The following is a 20494-nucleotide window of genomic DNA, read 5'->3' on the forward strand; positions in this document are numbered from 1 at the left end:
CAAATTTGGCTACAATATACTCTGTCTCTTCATCCAAGTCATCAATATAGATTGTAAACAGTTAAAGCCCCAGCACTGATCCCTGTGACACCACACTGGTTAGTCCGTCACCCTGAAAATGGCCCATTTATCCTGACACTGTTTAAAAAAAAAGTTAAAGCTTCTACAAGTATATAAAAAGGAAAAGAGACATTAAACTGAGATGAGGAGGAATATCTTCTGAGGGACATTAATCTTTGGGATATGGGGGGGATGGTGATGTAGTGGTAATCCAAAGGCCCAGTTTGATGCTTGGGGCGGGGGTTGCATAGATTCACATCCCACCGGGGGGGGGCAGCTGGTGGAATTTAAATTCAATTAATAAATTCTGGAATATAAAGCTAGTCTCAGTAATGATGACCATGACAACTATCATCGATTGTTTAAAAACCCATCTGGTTCACTGATGTCCTTTAGGGGAAGAAATCTGCCATCCTTACCTGGTCTGGCCTACATGTGACTCCAGACCCACAGCAATGTGTTTCACTCTTAACTGCCCTCAATCAGGAATGGCAAACAATTGCTGGCCTTGCCAGCGATGCCCACATCCCATGAAAGAATGAAGAAAAAAAATCCCTTCCACAGAGAGCAGTGGAGGCCGAATCGTTGAATATATTCAAGGCTGAGATCAACAGATTTTTAATTCATAAGGGAGTCGAGGGTTATGGAGGCCAGGCAGGAAAGGAATTAAGGCCATAATCAGATCAGCCATAATCCTATTGAATGGTGGAGCAGGCTCAATGGGCTGAATGTCCTGCTCCTGCTCCTATTTGTGATCTTATGATCAATGCTCATGTTACCCCAACAACATGAGCTCTTGTGTCTTGCATCTTTGTATCTTGCAGCTTTTAGATGCCACCTTATGAAATGCCTTTTGGAAATCCAAATGCATATCTACTAGTTCACCTTTATCCACCTTGCTTGTTACATCCTCAAAGAACTCTGATAAATTTGTCAAACACAATTTCCCTTTCATAAAACCATACTTGCTCACCTTGATCATACTATGACCGCTCAAATGTCTTGCTTAACAGTGGATTCCAGCATTTTCTCAATGGACAGATTTGGGCTAACTGGTCTATAGTTTCCTGCAATCTGTCTCTGTCCTTTCTTAAGTAGTTTTCCAATCTACTGGGATCTTTTCAGCATCTAGGGAATTTTGGAAGCTTACAACCAATGGATCCACTATCTCTGCAGACATTTCTTTTAAGACTCTAGAATGCAGGCCATCAGGTCCTGCAAACTTGTCAGCCTTCACTCCCATAAATTTGCTTGGTACTTTTTCCTCTGGTGATAATGATTGCTTAAATTCCTCACTTCTGCCTTTTAATTTTCTATCATTAGGATATTTTTACTGTCTTTTACCATGACAATAGATACAAAATACTTGTTCCAAGGTCTCTGCCATTTCCTGATTTTAAATTGTCAATTCCCCAATCACATCCTTTAAAGGGACCAACATTTATTTTAGATTTGTAAGATGCTCTTACTGTCAGTTTTTATATTTATTGCAAGTTTACTCTAATATTCTAATTTTTCACTTTAAGTCATCCATTGCTGATTTCTAAAATTTTCCCAAATGTCCAGTACCTGTACATACACATTAGTGATTTCCAATCTTTATATACTCTTCTATGAGATTTAGAAAAATGCTTGAATTAGAGGGTTCATGAAACAACCCTCAACTACAGATCACTGACCTGCCACTCAAATTAGAATCATTCACCCTGTAGACTAAAGACTGAGGTAAATGGTGCTCATTATAGTTGGGCAATATTATCGATATCGTCACCAATGATCAGCTTTTTCTAAGGTAAACCAACTCTCATCAGCAGCGTAATGCACATCAGTTTGCAGCCCACTTGAAGAATTTTTTGAGTGCACCAGGAAAAAATGTCTTATCAGCAGCGTGCCACTGGGATCAATCTGGGTCACTGCTATTTACAATGTATATAAATAATTTGTTGCTATGGACAGATATAAAGCTACTGACACCAAACTTACAGGGAAGTATTTAAGTAACAAAAGCGGCAAATTAAAGATCTGGAAAGGTTGGGAAGATAGGATAATGGATGACAACTGGTATTTGATGCGAACAATTGCGAGGTAATGGAACGATGGAAAGGAATAAATAGTGAAAATACAAACTATAATCAGTCCTGGGCTACAAGGCACAACAGAGGAGATGGATCTGGGACTATCGGTTAATAGGTCACTGTAACCCAACACCAGGGGCAGAATTTTCACCTCAGTGGGCGGGCACGTGCCCATCTCACTTGAGCGTGAAATGATGCACACTGACATCGGGCAAGCGTCCCGATGGCAACACACAGTCGCGCGATATTTCAGTCGGCAGGTGTGCACAGGAATCGGTTGGCGGGCAGGTGAAGAAGCCAAGCGGCCTTTGCACTTTTTAGGAAACATCATCCACGGGTGGTTGAGGTTTCCTAAAGCAGATAAAAAATAAAATAAAAAATAAAAAATTTAAAATTTAATTAATATGACCCTGCTCATGTGACAGAGTCGCATGAAGGGACATGTTTCATAACATTTTTAATTTCATTTTTAAAAAAACTCTTCATCTCCCTGAGGCAGCTCTGTGTCTCAGGGAGATTCTCAAGTGCGCACCCCGCTCGAACTCCCTCACTCCCGCCACACAGGCAGCGCTGAGCGCTGCTGCTCGCGTTGCACGCTGGGCGGGCCATAATTGGTCAGCCAGCGCGAAATCGCCTTCCGGTCTCAGTCGTGGGCAGCGGTCGACTTCCCGGTTGCCCCCGCTGAGCCCACCAGACAAGAGCAAAATTCTGCCCCAGGGAAGAATTTTTAACTTGGTGTTCGTGTTATGAGAGAGCCTTTCAGTAAAGCTGAGTTATTTAAAAATCCCAGAGGCAACCTTTAAACAATGATCATAATCTATATTTTTAATTGGTATGTTGGAGATGCAACTCTAAATTCAGGAATCAGACTACCGGTTCTTGAGAAATTTTATATTGAACTAAATGAAACATTTTATTAATTTACACAGGTTAAAATATATGTACACATGACTACAAATTACTACCATCATAACTTTTAACAAATTCCCAAACTAAACTCCATTAAGACAACAGCACCCATAGACTTAACCAGACACCAGGCAAAGCATTTTCACCTTACAAATTCAAAATGAGGTTCTTTTCACTTTGGTTCCTGTGGAGACAGTTGGAGGCTTACAGCTGCTTTGATCTTACATTGCCTCTGCTCTGCACACACAAAACTGCCATCCTTATACCTAGTACATCTCATTGAATGTAAATTCTCATTGTACCACCAGCCCTTTGAACTCCACCTCCTCTAACAATAAAATCCCGTTCATAATACCAATTTTATTAGTAATATAAACATATTGCCTGGTCTTTGCTAGCTAGGTGCCAGATTTCACCCCACTTCTTGAATGCTGTATTCAAAAAAATGCAAATGCACTCTACCTCTCTTACATCTCAAAACTAGTACACATCAAAGCACCCAGACTAGCTGGCTTTAATCCAATTAAGACACACCCACAGGCTAAGCCTCTATTTTAAAAGAAAAATATTTTCCAATAATATTATATACAGTAGTAGCTTCATGGCAGCATGGCCCGACCTGCTCGAGCAAAAAATGGCACGTGATCGGGGAGCGTCCTGATGTCATCCCGCGCTCACGTAATATTTCAGTCGGCGGGCACACGCCAAAGTCAGAAGTGCGCCTGCTGACAATTAAGAGGGCAATTAAGCCCATTAAAGTTTCAACTGACTCTGATTTTTTGTGGTCCATCCAACCTTACAGTTGGCGGACGGGTGAATCTGCCAGGTGGACTTTGCATTTTCGATGAAACCTCATCCAAAGATGGGATGAGGTTTCCATCATTAAATGAAAAAAAAATGTTTGGGCAAAATTTTCATCATATATATGTTCAGGTGGCTGATTTTGATGCGCAAACATTTTTTTCTGGATTTTAAAATCTCTATCCATTTCTTTCAAATTCTACAGCTCCCAGAGACAGCTCTGCCTTCATGGAGCTTTCAGTTTGCGCTCCCCCACACTGGCGCTTACGTCAGCACCCACCCTCCTCCTGCCCTCACCTTGGCAGCACTAAGCATTTCAGTGCAACTTTCACTCTGGCTGGTTGTTAATTGGCAGGCCAGCATGAAATTGCAGTCGGGGGCCAGTTGCGGTCGGCGGTCTGTTTCCCGGCTGCGCACACCTGCTGAACTAAAAATCCTGCCCCAGGTGTATAGGAACATCAAGGAAAGCTAACTGACTTTGATATGAATAAGCCAGAGAGAAAGGGTGCAACAGCTTACATTTATGTTGCAGCTTTAACATAGTAAAACACAATAGCTCATACAATGATAATGAACAACACCCAGCTACAAAAGGCAATACAGAAAACAGCAGTCAAAACGATACCTAGTTCAATGTATCTGAGAAGTTAAAAACTTGGAATTGTCTGATGAGTAGGCTCAAGGGAAATTGAACCTAATAATATGATGGAAATTGTCACAAACTCCAGAACCAGGAGGTAGGTACAAGCTTAAAAGGCTACTCTATGTGAAGACGGTGATGAATGTGCAGAACGGACTGTCCAGGAAAGTAGTAGAGAAAAATAAAGCTTAAGATATAAGAGAAAATGGATGAAAATTTAAAAGAGTGGACAATTGAGAGGAGTTAGATTTTGGGATTGACCCAGAGATTTTTCTTGTACTTGTTGTTCACCAACTATTTTGGAACCATGAGACCAATTACATGTTATTGGGCTATGCTGCAAAACACTGCCCAAAATTCTGATTACTGAGACAAAGTATTGTGCAACAACTTTATATAAGAACTTTTTTTTAAACAGAATACTTACTGACGCATCCAAGTGCATTGGATCTACATCAGCCAGACTGGCACCAACTTTGACACGTTCCCTAAGGATTTCACTCGTTAAATCTTCTGTTCTAATGTTCATCGGAAGACACCTGTTGGTAAATACATTGCCACATTACTTAAAATTTTTCTTAAAACATCCAAAACCAGTGGTTTTTTTTAAGGTTCCTTTTCAAATTTTACTTTACGCTGTTTGCTGAGCAAAATGAGATGTCCTGTTGCTGCGAAATTTGTTTTCAAGGATGAGAGCATCGCTGGCAAGGGCAGCCTTTATTACCCATCCCCAAATTCCCTTGAGAAGGTGTTTGTGAGCAGCCTTCTTGAACTGCTGCAGTGCATGTGGTGCAGGCTGAGAGAGACAGGGTGCTAACCCAGTGACAATGGCAGAACAATGATATATTTCCATATCAGCATAGTGAGAGACACTTGGGGGTTGGGGGTGGGGGGAGGAGACTTACAGGTGGTTGTGTTTTCATGCACTTGCTGCCCTTGTCCTTCTAGGTGGTAGATTTTGCAGGTTTACAAGGCACTGTCAAGAAGATTTTGAGGTACCGCAGTGCATCTTGCAGGTTGTAGCTAAAGTGGTGGTGAAGGAAGTGAATATTTAAGGTGGTGGATGGGATACCAAACAAGTGGGTTCCTTTAAGATAAAAGCAAAATACTGCGGATGCTGGAAATCTGAAACAAAAACAAAAATAGCTGGAAAAACTCAGCAGGTCTGACAGCATCTGCAGAGAGGAATACAGTTAACGTTTCGAGTCTGTATGACTCTTCATCAGAACTAAGAAATATAGAAATGAGGTGAAATATAAACTGGTTGAAGGGGGTGGGACAGGTAGAGCAAAGTGGGTTCCTTTGTTAAGTTTCTTGAGTATTGTTAGAGCTGCATTCATCCAGGCAACTGGAGAATATTCCATCACATTCCAGATTTGTGCCTTGTGGATGGCAGAAAGGCTCTGGGGAGTAAAGCAGTGAGTTACTTGCCACAAAATATCTAGTCACTCACCTACTCTTGTAACCAAAGTATTTCTGTGGTTGGTGCAGTTAAGCTTCTGGTCAATGATGACCCCCCAGGCTATGATGGTGGGGGTTTCAGCAATGATAACCCTGACTTATTTCAAGAGGAGATGGTTAGGTGCTCGCTTATTGGAGATTGTCATTGACTGGCACTTGTATGGTGTGCACATTACTTGCCACTTAGCAGCCCAAGCCTGAATGTTATCTATGTTTTGCTGCATGCGGGCACAGACTGCGACATTATTTGAGGTGTTGCAAATAAAACTGAACGCTGTGCAATCGGCAAACATATCTACTTCAGACCTTCATGGAGCAGCTGTAAATGCTTGGGCCTCGGAGAGTGCCCTAAGGAACTTCTACAGCAATGTGCTAGAGCTGGGATGATCAACTTCCTACAACCTCAACCATCTTCCTTTGTATTAGGTATGACTCCAGCCAACAACTACCCACTGACTTGAATTTTACTCGGGCTCCTTGATGCCACAGTCAGTCATATGTTGCCTTGACGAGGACACTCACTCTCACCTCACCATGGAATTCAGCTCTTTTGTCCATGTTTGGACCAAGGCTATAATGAGGTCTTGAGCGAGTGGTCCTTGGGGAACCCAAACTGAGCATCAGTTTTAAACGGCTGACAATATTGACAACAATTCTCATCAGGTATGGCACAGTTAAATCCAAATTAAATGCTCTCTATTTTGGTCCAACTCAAGAGGAGGAATTCCTGTGGTACCAGTTTCATTTGGTATACCAGCCCTTTTGTGGTCTGTCAAATAAAAACTTAATTAGTGCTGAATTAGGAGCATGAAATCAGGAACGCTAGGAATTTGATCAAGACTACCCAACAGATAAGAGCAATCACATCAATTCGACCTAATCCAATTATAGGGAATCATGCATACCACATCACCTTTGCCTGAAAACTAATGCTCATTGACTCAATATTTGCATACAATAGCACAACAGATTCTAAATAAACTCAACAGCTTGTATTTTAATGCTCAAAAAGTTGAAACAATAAAGAGGGAAATTGTTACACTAGTTTATCATTTGCAAATTCAGAAATTTAACAAAGACCTTCTAAAAAGTTATAGAAATTATAATCTGATGTAATTTATAAAATGGTTACGTTGCCTATTTTGACAGCATGTGCAAGATTATGCGCCAATTTTTAAAAATCATGCAAAACACTCAATTGATCAGATCTTAAAATGACACAAAGGTTTCTATTGATATGCTTCACCTGTTTCTGGCTCTCGCCATGCTTTTAGATTTTCTTCTTTCAAAACGTTCTTCATCAGATGATGATGTGGTGTCACTGCTGTGGATTGCATGTTTCTTTCTCCTTTTTTTTAAAACAAAAGAAAATCAGAAATCTAGATATCCGATCGAAAATAGGTTTTCTTGCAAGCTTGTTGGACCAGATTGTCTTTTCCTGCCTGTCATTTTTGTATGTTCCTATGTTCCCTGTAAATGCTCTCACTGTAATGCTAACTATGCTACCAAACACAAGAGGAGAAAAAAAAAAACCCACAGTATTCTATAACCCATTCCAGGCTTCGTCACAACCAAGTTAAATTGGCAGCTTCAATTCTTAAAAGTACAATTTGTTTGATATATTTTTTAAGTGATTTTACCTGATGTGACTCCTCCTCGCAGGAGATCTGAGTGTATCAAATAGTGTGCTTTGTCTTTGTCTCCGATGAACAGGCTCTAAAAATGCAAATCATTTCCTACAGTTAAAGGACTGTTAGGTTGGGTACATTGCCTTATAATGCTGACATCAGGCACACAAAATGCATGAAGCAATTTATGTGGTGTTATATATAATAAATGCATTATTTTCTATTTTTTGCTGAACATTTTACTCGTTACTTTATAAAAATATGCTATTTTCAGAAAGGTAGTTTTCATGATTGTCATGTTAACTAGAAAATGTAATGGATTTACAGCATCTTTCACAACCAGAAAAAATAGTTTCAAAATAATTTGATTAAAATCTGGACCAGTGTCCATCACTCAAGTTAGAGTATGTCAAAGCAGATATGTAGGATGTTGCAAATAAGCAATTAACGTAAAAGTATTCAATAGTGTAACTAGAATGAAAAGAATCATTATTGTGCCGGTGAGCAGTTTTAGTATTTCACAAAAATACTATTTTGCCACTTATACCTATTGGAGGGGCTTGGTATCTTTGTACAGCCTTCCGTTGCCTCAGATTGTATGGTCTGTCATTTTCTTCAGCCTCTTCAACTTCATCTCCATCCTCCTCCTCTTCCTGAGATTCTACTAAAACACAAACAATAAAGATCAAAATCTATTTTATTATTGCAACTATCAAATTGGATGTATAATAATCATTAATTTCTAACCAAACATTTTTTCTTAAAATAAAAAGCACATGCTAATTATCCCTTAAGCTATACAACAGGAAAGGGTATATGATTGGTTCAATAAAAGCTACTGTTTCAAGTTTTAGTAACTTATATTTTAATTCTTTTCAGATATTGCTTCTTCAACTAATTTGTCAGACTAAAGATTACTTTCCACTTTTCAGTGGTAGATTGAGAGCATAGCTTGTCATCTTCAAATCTATTTTATGTGCTTTGAACACTGACTGTTTCTTGTGGTCAACAAATACAAAAAGTGTTTAATTAGAATTAAATATGTAATATATTAGCGTCCATCCCTTTCTTAATTAAATAAATGGGTATATCACTGGCAAATAATGGAAATGAGAAACTGTAGATGAACTGTGACACTTTCTGATGTATTGAATATTCTTTAAATTTAACTCACACTGTAATCAAGTCTCATACAAAAGACTCATTTGGTTATAGAGTCTCCAGAAGGCTCAGTTTGTGCTGGGCTGCCAAATGCAACCTTTAATTAATCAAACAATTCTGGTTACATGATTTCTATATACAATAAATTGATGCAGTATACAGATATGACCATGCATTATACAGATCAAGGCTTCCTCTGACATATTATACTGTTTTGGATATGTAAATTAGCATTTAAATGACTTGCTGATTGCAGTTCTGAACAGACTGGCCATATTGAGCATCAAGTCTACTAAGTCTCCAGTCTGAGCTTCATGCTTGGGCATTTCAACATACTATACAGTGAACATGCATGTCCCTTTTCTTCCACCTTATAACTGTCTGCATTAAATTTCATTTACAATTGTTCTACAGTCACATACTGTGCACAACTCATTCTGTAATTTCTGAGCAGCCTTCTCCAATTTCACTGCCACTACTAGGTTATCACCTTCAAATTTGGCCACGCTAATTTTTGTGGTGAGCGAGTAAGCGGTGAGTGTACTCAGTATGTTTCGTGACTACTCTTTAACATAATGTCAACATCACATTACCAGCACTATGTTATTGATTTTAGTGCTGCTGCAACAATATGAATGTGGGCAGTGATTTCTTTTTAGCAATATAGGAACAGAAAATAGGCTTTGCTTTTCAGAGCTTTTCGGATTTTATATTTATAATGATGGCAAGATTCAGGAGGGTTAGGCCAAAATATTTAGCACATAAAATTTACAGAATTTCAAACAAAAGTCTATTGAGTAAGTCAGACCGTAAAACAGATGCTCTACCACATTTAAAGTAACAAGTAGCTATTAAAGCTCCTCAAATAAAAGTAGCGTGTAGGCTGGGAACCTGCTCAGGAGCTACCTTCCTCAAATAAAGAATGTTTATGCAGTATGTTGTTGGAAATGTTGGTAATTAACTAGTACAAATTTTGTGTACAGATGCAAGCAACCAAATAAAGTTGAAGACCCAGGGAAGCATTAATGTAAGTTTAGATGCAGCTTCTACCCTATCTGTGTACTATTACTTGCTAAAGTCACATTCACATTTGCATTGGATTAAGAGGCATTAGTAATCCATTCCAGACATTCCAAATATGTCATAATTGTGCTGAACTATTCACAGCACCGAGGTCTGGTAACAAATAAAAGGTACGACATGAACAAATATTCAGAATATTGTGCCACAAACAAGTAGATAGGAGCTGATGACATACTTTGGAGCACAGAATACTGATGCTCCAATGAGATAAAATATAGCTTTGACGTCCACACTCAATTCCAGATCTCAGCTGCATCACTTCAGCAAGAACCCAAGAGGAGGAGCAACTTAATTTTTCCTACTGGGCTCAAGGGAAAATCAGTGGATCATGTCCTCTAGCCACTTTTACACACCTGAATGGCAATCTCACCAGGACACAAAATAGGAAGGAGAGAAAGAAGTAATGCTCCCAAGAGTGAAAATCTATTCCTTTTCCTCGTCATGGAGGATCAAGACTTGAGATGACAGGTACAACGAATTAAAAACAAAGAAAACTTTTGTCAAATAAAAGATATATATGCTGTACCTTCACTTCCTTCTTCCTCCTCCTCTTCCTCTCCTTCACTAGCTTCTTCAACATGGATAGGCATTCCATACATATTTCTTCTTAAAGGTTTCCTTTTCCTCTTCACACGGGAATACATATCCATATTTTCCTATAATTAAGTTATAGATATCTTTCCAAATTACACAATATTACAAAGAACATACAACAGAAATGTTTACAAGTTACTGTTTTCACTATTATTTAAAGTATTTTAGGCTTCCAATAATTAGGGTCAAGTGGAAATACACCACTGCTGGATAAACAGATATCATAATTAAACCATTTTAACCTAAATGAAGGAAAAAGGGAATTCTTAATCACAAGTTCTCGCCAGAACTCCCAGACAAACCTCAAAATAACTAACATGATCCAAGTCCACACTCCACTCAGAAGCTGCAGCATTGTGGGAAGGATCCTTACTGACCAACAGTACAAGCTATGAATTGGTGAATTCTAATGCAAAAGTTTGAGGCTCTAGATCATATTTAAGGTCAAACAACAGAAGTAAATTATTAATTTAAGAAAAGTACATGTCAAGTTAATACATGGAACTGAAGGCAAACCACTTATGAGGTATGACTTTTTTTTCCAGAATGAAGCAAGGGTCTAAGGCTAATGACTAGTATTTTCTTTTAATCTTTCCATGGCAGCACAACCAAATATCACAACTCTGTAATATCTGAGCCACTGCTGAGTATTGCCAAGCAGAAAATTGGGCTTCAATTAAAGAAGTTAAAACAAATCAACAGCTAAACAACCAAGCAATGTTACTTTTATTTAATATGGAATTGTTAGAAGTCTTCAGTCCTTCTTGAAAACAGCTGTTCCACAGCAACTTGAAAATCCAAAACAGAAAGCTGGAGGCATCGAGATGTTTCTCTAAACTACTACTACTAAATCTTGTTACTGAAAGCAAATCTAAGCGGTGAAAACTGCCGTTATAGATCGGAAGCAGGGGAAAGAGGTAGTCAGGGAGACAACAGGGGCTTTTCTCTGGTATTATTCTGAGAGTTGCACGTTAGAGAACAAAACATTCCTGACCAAATATACTGGCATTTTTAAGTACCGTGGAATTTATTTGCAATTCTGAAGTCACATCTTTTCTACCCTATAGCCTAACATCAGTAGTAAGAGAAATGCTAGAGTCTATTATAAAGGATGTGATAACAGGATACTCAGAAAAGATCAGTGGGATTAGACAAAGTCAACATGGATTTATGAAAGGGAAATCATGTTTGACAAACCTACTGGAGCTCTTTGAGGACATAACTAGCAGAATAGATAAGAGAGAACAAGTGGATGTGGTGTATTTGGATTTTCAGAAAGCTTTTGATAAAATTAAAGTACATGGATTGGGGTAATATATTGGCATGGATTGAGAATTGGTTAGCAGACAGGAAACAAAGAGTAGGAATAAATAGGTCTTGGTCGGAGTGGCAGGCAGTGACTAGTGGGGTACCGCAAGGATTAGTGCTTGGGTCCCAGCTATTCACAATATATATCAATGATTTGGGTGAAGGAATCAAATGTAATATTTCCAAGTTTGCTGATGACACAAAACTTTGTGGGAATGTGAGTGGTGAGGAGAATGTTAAGAGGCTTCAAGGCGATTTAGACAGGTTGAGTGAGTGAGTAAATACATAGCAGACGCAGTATAAAGTGGATAAGTGTGAAGTTATCCACTTCTGTAAGAAAAACAGAATGGCAGAGTATTATTTAAATGGTGATAGATTGGGAAATGGTGATGTACAAAGGGACCTGGGTGTCTTTGTACACCAATTACTGAAAGCAAGCATACAGGTGCAGCAAGCAGTTAAGAAGGCAAATGGTATGTTGGCCTTCATTGCGAGAGGGCTTGAGTACAGGAGCAAGGATGTCTTACAGCAGCTGTACAAGGCCTGGTGAGACCACACCTGGAGTACTGTATGCAGTTTTGGTCTCCTTACCTAAGAAAGGTTATACTTGCCATAGGGGGAGTGCAGTGAAGGTTCACCTAATCTGGGATGGCAGGATTGTCACAGGAGGAGAGATTGGGCTTGCATTCACGAGAAGAATGAGAGGGGATCTCATTGAAACGTATAAAATTCTGACAGGATGGACAGACTAGATGCAGAGATGATGTGTCCTCGGGCTGGGGGCATCTAGAATAAAGGGTCACAGTCTCAGGATACAGGGTAGGCCATTTAGGACTGAGATGTGGAGAAACTTCTTCACTTTGAGGGTTGTGAACCTGTGGAATTCTCTACCACAGAGGGCTATGGAGGCCAAGTCACTGAATATATTTAAGAAGAAAATAGGTAGATTTCTGGATTCTAAAGGTATCAAGGAGGTATGGGGAGAGTGCAGGAGTATGGCATTGAGAGAGAGGATCAGCCACGATCATACTGAATGATCTCCTCCTGCTCCTATTTTCTATGTTTCTATAGTGCATGATCAACATGCTTTAATATATAAAATATATAATATGGCACCGCTAACATTGCAGCATGTAAAATTTGATGATTATTAGACTGGTGCAATGACTGTCCAGGACCTGAAAATCATTATGATTGCATTTTGATAAATTTTGCAGTTTTGTCCAGCACTGAAATGCTTCTGAGGCTTTACCATTGTTGAGCTCTACAAATAGTAAAAGCCTCTCAAAGCAAAAAGGTATGACAATTCATAAGATTGATCATAAACATTCACTTGTGTAATTTAGTTGCCAGCCAATACTGATTATATTCAACTGACAGAGTGAGAAAGTTATTAATGGTGCAATGCAGAACTTAGACAGTATTAAAACAGGGAGACACTACTGAATTTTGTGAACATTTCGGAAGTCAACGTGATAAGCTTTTAAAATTACATTTCCTACAATTTTCTTGATAAACTCTATTTTTTTGCAATTAGTTTAATATATTTTATTTGAGAGAATGAACAAAAGCAACTTAAGGGCACCAAATTTACCTCATTGGTACCAGAACAGAATTTAGAAACAAATATTCGTTATGCAATTATTTACACAACATGATTATGCATTTAGAAATTTATGTAAACTAAAAAGAAACATTGATTCTAACTTAAATATACCACACACAGCACTGAACCATGTAAAATGGCACAGTTCCAGATTTGACCCTTGATCTGTGCTCAGTGTCAGCAAACTATTGGGCCACAAGACATCAAAGCTAAATCCAATTGTGCCATGCAACATGTAGTTTTCAGCAAGGATCTATCTTCCCTCTCTAACCCACAAATGTAGAAGCCAATTGTAATCCCTACTGTGTTCCTGGTTGAATTCAGCTAACTCCGCAGAAACAAAGGATCAAACCTTACATTCCTGCTTTACATGGCTTAATATCACATCAGTCTGTACATTTAACCACTGAAGGATCAGGAGAGGTACAAAAATACTTTAAATGTATTCAGTGATAATGCTGTAGCTTGTCATCCAACCAGTACTGTGATACTCGTAATCAGAGCTGGAGTAAACAATTGTGTTGAAAATGCATGAAGCAGCAATAATGAAAAGAAGAAGAATGTAGACATAACAAAACATTTGTAGATTGTTGTCAGCTGTTTTAATAAATAGTATGCAATTAATTTGCACAATTATTTCAAAGAAAATCCCCATTTTGCATGTGCTAATTTTCAATATATCCCTCTTCAAAAGTAAAGGTGCCCAAATGGAGAATCTACTTCCAAATCTGGAACCCTTAGTCAGATACGTAGAAATTAGTCATATTGTAGTTCATTGGCTGAACATAGGTTAGTAACATTGCAGTGAGGAAAAATGGTTAGCTGTCAACATTACAGATAACTTCCCATCACCCTGGATAAACATTATCTTTAAAAGCCATTTTTCAGCCAATCAAGTACCTTGATGTAAACACTCGAGTATGGTTGCAACTTGTTGACTCACTTACAGGATAAACAAGAAAGGAGTCCTATAATTATTTTCAGCAGCTCACAGAATCCACCAGCAATCAGATGACTAAACCAGTTCTGGGACACCCAAAAGTGTAGCAATACACTTTCTAAATTATTTGCTGATGTTTAAACAAGTCTGGTAGAAAACCTTGGGCACAGGGCTGGAAGGATCATAATCAGAGTGGACAGCAGAGTGGAATCTGTAAATTTGGTAATAGTAGTTCATTAGTAGGTAGTGGTAAGTAGTCATTAAGTTGGAAATTAGCTTGGTCTTTTAACTTAAAAACACTGCAAAACAGTTTACAGAAACTGTAGGTCAGTGACAGCAAGCAGATAATCAGCTGTAAATAGCTACTTAAGTGGTAAATGCTGAGAGCTAGAAGCTGATTAAGCACTTGTAACCTATGTGACTCTCAAGACTTTTATAAATGAAATTAGGCAGGAGCTTTTCGCCACAGGAAGCGGTATAAAGGATGAACAAGCTGCTACTGAAATAGCAGATGATAATATGGAAGCCACCAGTATTAAATAAAGGCTTCAGCCTGAGCTTTTGATCCGATCCACGTGGCCGACTGAACCCTTCAACTACACAAGACAATACAAGCAATTGGGAGTAAACTGCTTTAACATTAAATTCTTCTGGGAAGGACTTTATAATACGTTACATCAGTCAAATCAAAATTTTTTAATTTACACAATAGAAATAATGCAGAATTGCTAGAGTACTTTTTGGATGCTGGACTATGCATGAAAACGCAGTCACACTCTTAAAAATTTAAAAATGCAATTCTTCAGGATTAATTTTCTAAAGACACCACCAAACAACTGCATTAATATCGCTCTTTATAATAAAAAGGATGATCAGAAAGAACATGTTCTATATACTATATAATATATATACACCTACAGTACTGACTTGTTGCCCTAGTTATTGCCCAACACAATGCAGGAATCACAGAATGGATATCAATGCTTAAAGCAGTCAATGGGAAAAGAGTGGGAATATTTTGAAAGTAATGCTCCAGACCAAAAAAAATCCTTAAATTTAAATGTAATTTCTCCTCCATGACAAAGACCTACCATTTCATCAGAACTTTATACTTAGCATGGAGCTACTGAAGTGATGTTAGCCACTAAGTATATTACATTTGAAGTCTCTTCCTCTAATGTGCATTTTCCATCATCAATTGAATAGCGCCCCCGTGAGTCCAAAGTTGCACAGGGAAAGGTTATTAACTTCTGTAGGACAGGAACTTTTTAGTAAAGCATCTTGGGAGGGAGACACTGGCATGGTTATGTGACTGGAAAAGTAATACAGATGCCCACACTAATGCTCTGGGGCCATGGGTTCAAAACCCACCAAGACAGCTGGTGGAATTTAAATTCAATAAAGCAAGCTGGAATATAAAGCTAGTCTCAGTAATGGTAACCATGACAACTATCACTGATCGTTATAAAAACCCATCTGGTTCACTAATGTCCTTTAAGGGAAGGAAATCTGCCGTCCTTACCTGGTCTGGCCTACGTTTGACTCCAGACCCGCAGCAACGTGGTTGACTCTTAACTGCCCTCTGAAGGGGCTTAGCAAGCCATTCAGTTCATGGACAATCAGGATGGGATTGCCAGCATCACCCACATCCCATGAAAGAATATGCTTGTATAGTGAAGTATTTAAGGATATATTCTCCATTCTGCATTTATTATTTGCTTTAAGCATTCAAAACCTACACTAATCTGGCATCAACTTTTAAAATCACATTTGTGATTTTTAGTGAAGAGCTACATCTTCAGAATTATCTGCCTGCTCACTTATCAAAAAGAAAAGATACTCACAAACTCTGTATCTGTCCACATCCTGAGACGCTCCACTTCTCCTGGTCTTCTGCTTTGTCTAATGTTACTTGTAATGTTATCCATTTCTTGCAGAACAGCTTCTGCAGTACTAGATTAATATATGACAAAAAAAAATATTTAATTATTTCAAAATGTATTTTCTATTATACACACAAAAAAACAACAGGCTAAGAAAGAGGTTAAGCTGTATGTCAGGAGAGCAATTGTGGGGATGACAGGTCCAGGTAGTCCCCGGTGTCAAGGCTTGTGTGAGGGTGAGTTTTAGGTTGAGGCTTGGGGTCTGCAGGTTGCAAGAATGGATGTTGGAATCTCAAATTGATTTCTGAAAAAAATAACTTTATAAAAGCAGGAGTCAGGCAGGTGATGCAGACCTCGAAGCCCAAACATCTTTACACAAATGTGCTAAAAATGGAATTGTAAGTTTTGTAGTAATCTCTCAGCGCATTCATTTGTAAAAGCATACATGTTTTGTGGTTATGGCGCTGGACAAGCAATCAAAAGCTGAGGAGCTGAAATCGTGCCATGGCAAGTTATGAAAGTGATTTCAACAAAACCTAGTAATTTGAGATCTGTTAAATTATCGGGGAAGCCACTGGACTAAAACTAACTGGTTTGCTCATGTCCTTCATCAAAGGGAATTAGACACTCATACATTTGATTCCAGTCCTACATGTACATGGCTGATTCTTAATGCCCCTTGAAGTGGATGAAATCTGCTCAAACACTATTATGAAACTATTGACACAGCATTGGCCCAATAGAAAGCTGTTGCAGTGTTGTCTGTAGCACACTGCAGTATGCTAAGATATAGTAACTAAATGTAAATTTGAGGTATTTCAGTACAAAAATATTTTAAAGACATAGGTCATCTAGCTGCACATGTCATTGTTATCTTTCAGCTGGTTACAAGAAGGTAAAAAAGAACTTTCCAATTTCTGCCTTTTTGATTTATGCATGACACCATCTTCTGACAACATGGCAAATATTTGAATTATTAAACAAAGTCTGATTTCTCTCATTTTAGTTGCTAACCAGGGTAAAACCCACTGCATACAGACAGAGCTACAAGTAAGAAAGAAAACACCTTAGATGCTGCTTAATAGGAGAATACAGCACAAGTATTATACCTGTTTACCAGTTGATCAAACAGGAGGCTTTGGTTGAGGGTTTCAAATTTGTTCCTCCTTGCTCGACCACTTCTTCTAACTTCTGAATCACCATTCATGTGAGAATGGTCCCCATCCTCTTGGCTTTCACGTCGACTTCCAGGATTTCTGAGAACTTTTTAGGATAGCAAAGGATTACCATCAATTATCATTTTGATGTATATATTCCAGAAGTAGCTGTGCTTAGATACACATAGGTATGTGATGATGCTCACAGGCAGTCGGGGGTCCGCTGTGAATGTATGCTATACATGGAATTGCAAGTTGTGTAGTATTCTTTCAGTGCATTTATTCCTAAAAGCATACAAGTTTTATGGTTGTGTTGTTGGACAAGCGATTCAGAGCTCAGGACCTCAAATCATGGCATGGCAAGCAAGTTGTGAAAGTAAAAAAAAAATCTGATAATTTGTAAGCTGGCATCAGAATAAATTGTGACCATCATAAAAATCTATGTTCTTCAGCAAAGGAAACTAGGCACTCATACCAATTGACTCCAGTCCCATGGCACATGGTGCGCTCTTACTGCCCCTTGAAGTGGATAATAACCTGGTCTGTGCTTCTTTAAGACCACTACTTAGGCATTCCCTGTTAGGAAATGGTCTAAATAAGTATGCAGGACAATGATAAGCTAATTACTGTTGGAGGTTTCTATGGATTTGAAACTACTGGATTTTCCTCTTCATTATCTCAACAGAAAGTAACTGGGCTTGTTTCTCTTTTTAAAAAAAAAGTCACTCGGTTATAATAAATAAAAACAGAAAATGCTGGAAATACTCAGCAGGTCAGGCAGCATCAGTGGAGAGAGAAACAGCTAATGTTTCAGGTTGATGACCTTTCATCATTTAGCATAAGTCATTCAGTTCTTCTGTATTGCAATTTTATATAAAATGTGGCACTCAGAAGGTGATGGTGCTCCAAAATGGATCTGGACCTAAATACAAAAGTAAATCCCACCTGCGGCCAGTCAAAGGTGAGGAAATGTTAGCATTACAAAACACACTGTTTCTAACATTGTGGGCTTCACCAGTTGCAAAAGAAAAAAAAATTTAAATCTTCATACTATGGACAGGAGCTTCCACTCTGGGTATTACATTTATCAGCATAACACCCATGCGGTTACACTTGGTCCTAGTAGAAGCAATCTTTTCTTGATCAGCTTTTCTTCCAGCTCAAGCAGCCCAGTTTAAACTGGAAACTCACTCCCTTTTGAGATAGCTGTATAAATTTTCTTCAATGCCATTAATTGTTAAATAAGCAACTTACCCAAACTACTGTGACCATTTTGCATTGAAGCACCTGCATGAGTAGTTAACCTGCAGAAGTCAAAAGTAAAAACTATTATTGTGGTGTGAAAGGAGGATTTATTGTAAATTTGCCAATAGTACATCAACTGTAATACTGAAATAGATTTCATGGCATTATCTGTTACCTTGAAGTAGTTATAAAGCTGCATACATTTTAATTCAGTTTCCAGTAAGGTATCAAGGGCAATAACAATTCTGATGAATTTCTGAAATACTTTCTTGCATCTCGTTCTAGTATCTCTTTTTCTTCTTTAATAGTTTTAGCAACCATTTATTTTACTCACAAACAAAGGATAAGATACCAACATTTCAGTTTCTGAACCAGTTCTGCGCTAGTTTACATTTATGCACATTTCCCCTATACTTGCCAATTGGTAATAATGCTGGTGTGCATTTAATTCTATAGTGATGGGGATAACGAGAGTGCAGTTGGTATAGTAATAGAACTCACACTTGGGCTTCAAGAATAAAGATGACTTTTTTTAAAAAATATGATGTCAACCATGTAGTGCAAATACAATTTGTTTGTGATACTAACGACACGGAAGGGTCAGCTGTAGTTGCTATGGTTACAACTTGCAATCATTAATGCTGACAGCATGTGCACAGCTGCGTTTCCTTTTAACTGAAGCCACTTGTGTGCAAATTAGTAGAGTGGTTGTTTCAGGTTTATGAAATCAATTCCAAGTATGTATGTTCTTGAAGTAGCAATCAGTTATCATTATTGCTGGCAGCTTAAATAGAATAAAATATTTGTTAAGAAAAATGTATACTGTAGTTTGAAGCTTCCAAATATGTTGAAGCAATGTGTACAGTTGTAGGCAACTCAAAAAGGAATTGGAAGCCAAGGAAAAGCCATGAAATCTAGATTCTCTAGAATAATATAAGGGATGAAAGGAGATAGTTATGATGAAAGGCAAACAGAAAGGTAGGGCTCAGTATGGTGGAGGAGAGATATTTAAGGGCAACTGATTTAATTTAAGTGCTCAAAATTATTGAAGCTTTTAAAGGAAGTAAACAGTGAAATAGTATTTCCACTGGTCAACAAACAGGGGACATACCACTTAGAATTAGTAATAAAGGCTAGAGAAATACTTTCCTAGCAAAGGATTGTTTATCTCAATTAGGTATTGAAGCTGAGAAGAAATTAAATATTTAAATATAAGGAGATGAAAGCTAATGAAGGAGTTCAATTCTGATGGGGGGAATTCGTACTAATGCATGCACTATATACCAAAAGATCACCTTCTGTGCCAGAATGTCAAATTCTAAGTTGAAAGTATCTTCCCATACATATTTCCAAAATTATATAATAACAAGAACATCTTAAAATGACTGTGATACAGCAATATTGGAATGGTCACTCAATGTATTCCCATAACCACTTAAGACACAAAAAGTGCTGTTAAATTCATCCTACCTGGATTGCCTTGTTGAGCCACACCATTCTTCTGCTGGACCACTGTTATGCGGACTGCGCTCAGTTGACAGATCACTAGAAACTGGGTCAGCATTCCTTCGCCTAAGTTTCACCGGCGGTTCCGTCTGACTATCACTCAAACTTGCTTCATCGTTACCAGCATCCTGCTGTAAAAAAATAATGTTTTGCTTTAAAAAAAAATTTAGGGAATGCTTGCCAAACTTTAATGGAAGAGGCGAATAATAATTTTAAAATACTCTACTCCTGGCTGTTTTTCTGCTCACAGCCAGCATGTTTATAGGAATTGTTAAAATTTCCTTCCCAATTCAGCCCCTTTTAGCATTTTGCCAGTAGATGGCAAATGCAATTCACTGTGGACAAGCATAAAGTTATATGACAGCAAGAAAACCAAAATGGGAAATCTGCGTTGTAGGGAATAGTCATAAAGCAAAATGATCAGTTATGAAAAATAA

General features: G+C 38.2%; 1 protein-coding gene across 5 annotated transcripts in view; it reads right to left on the reverse strand.

Annotated features, from left to right (window-relative positions):
* The window catches only part of atad2b (ATPase family AAA domain containing 2B), a 169678-nt gene that overhangs the window by 95738 nt on the left and 53446 nt on the right, over window positions 1-20494 (reverse strand). For 3 of the 5 annotated variants that reach the window (XM_078541576.1, XM_078541572.1, XM_078541577.1), the window contains exons 2-10: window positions 20022-20188; window positions 18561-18610; window positions 17259-17412; window positions 16111-16219; window positions 10345-10474; window positions 8122-8238; window positions 7587-7662; window positions 7193-7294; window positions 4913-5024 (exon numbers count right to left, since the gene is read on the reverse strand). In XM_078541576.1, the coding sequence (XP_078397702.1) occupies window positions 4913-5024; window positions 7193-7294; window positions 7587-7662; window positions 8122-8238; window positions 10345-10474; window positions 16111-16219; window positions 17259-17412; window positions 18561-18610; window positions 20022-20188 (1017 nt within the window). The remainder of the gene's footprint in view (window positions 1-4912; window positions 5025-7192; window positions 7295-7586; window positions 7663-8121; window positions 8239-10344; window positions 10475-16110; window positions 16220-17258; window positions 17413-18560; window positions 18611-20021; window positions 20189-20494) is intronic. The other 2 variants (XM_078541574.1, XM_078541573.1) reach the window with 2 other exon arrangements.

The sequence above is a fragment of the Cetorhinus maximus genome, chromosome 5 (assembly GCF_964194155.1).
Source record: "Cetorhinus maximus chromosome 5, sCetMax3.hap1.1, whole genome shotgun sequence".
Taxonomy (NCBI): Eukaryota; Metazoa; Chordata; class Chondrichthyes; order Lamniformes; family Cetorhinidae; genus Cetorhinus; species Cetorhinus maximus.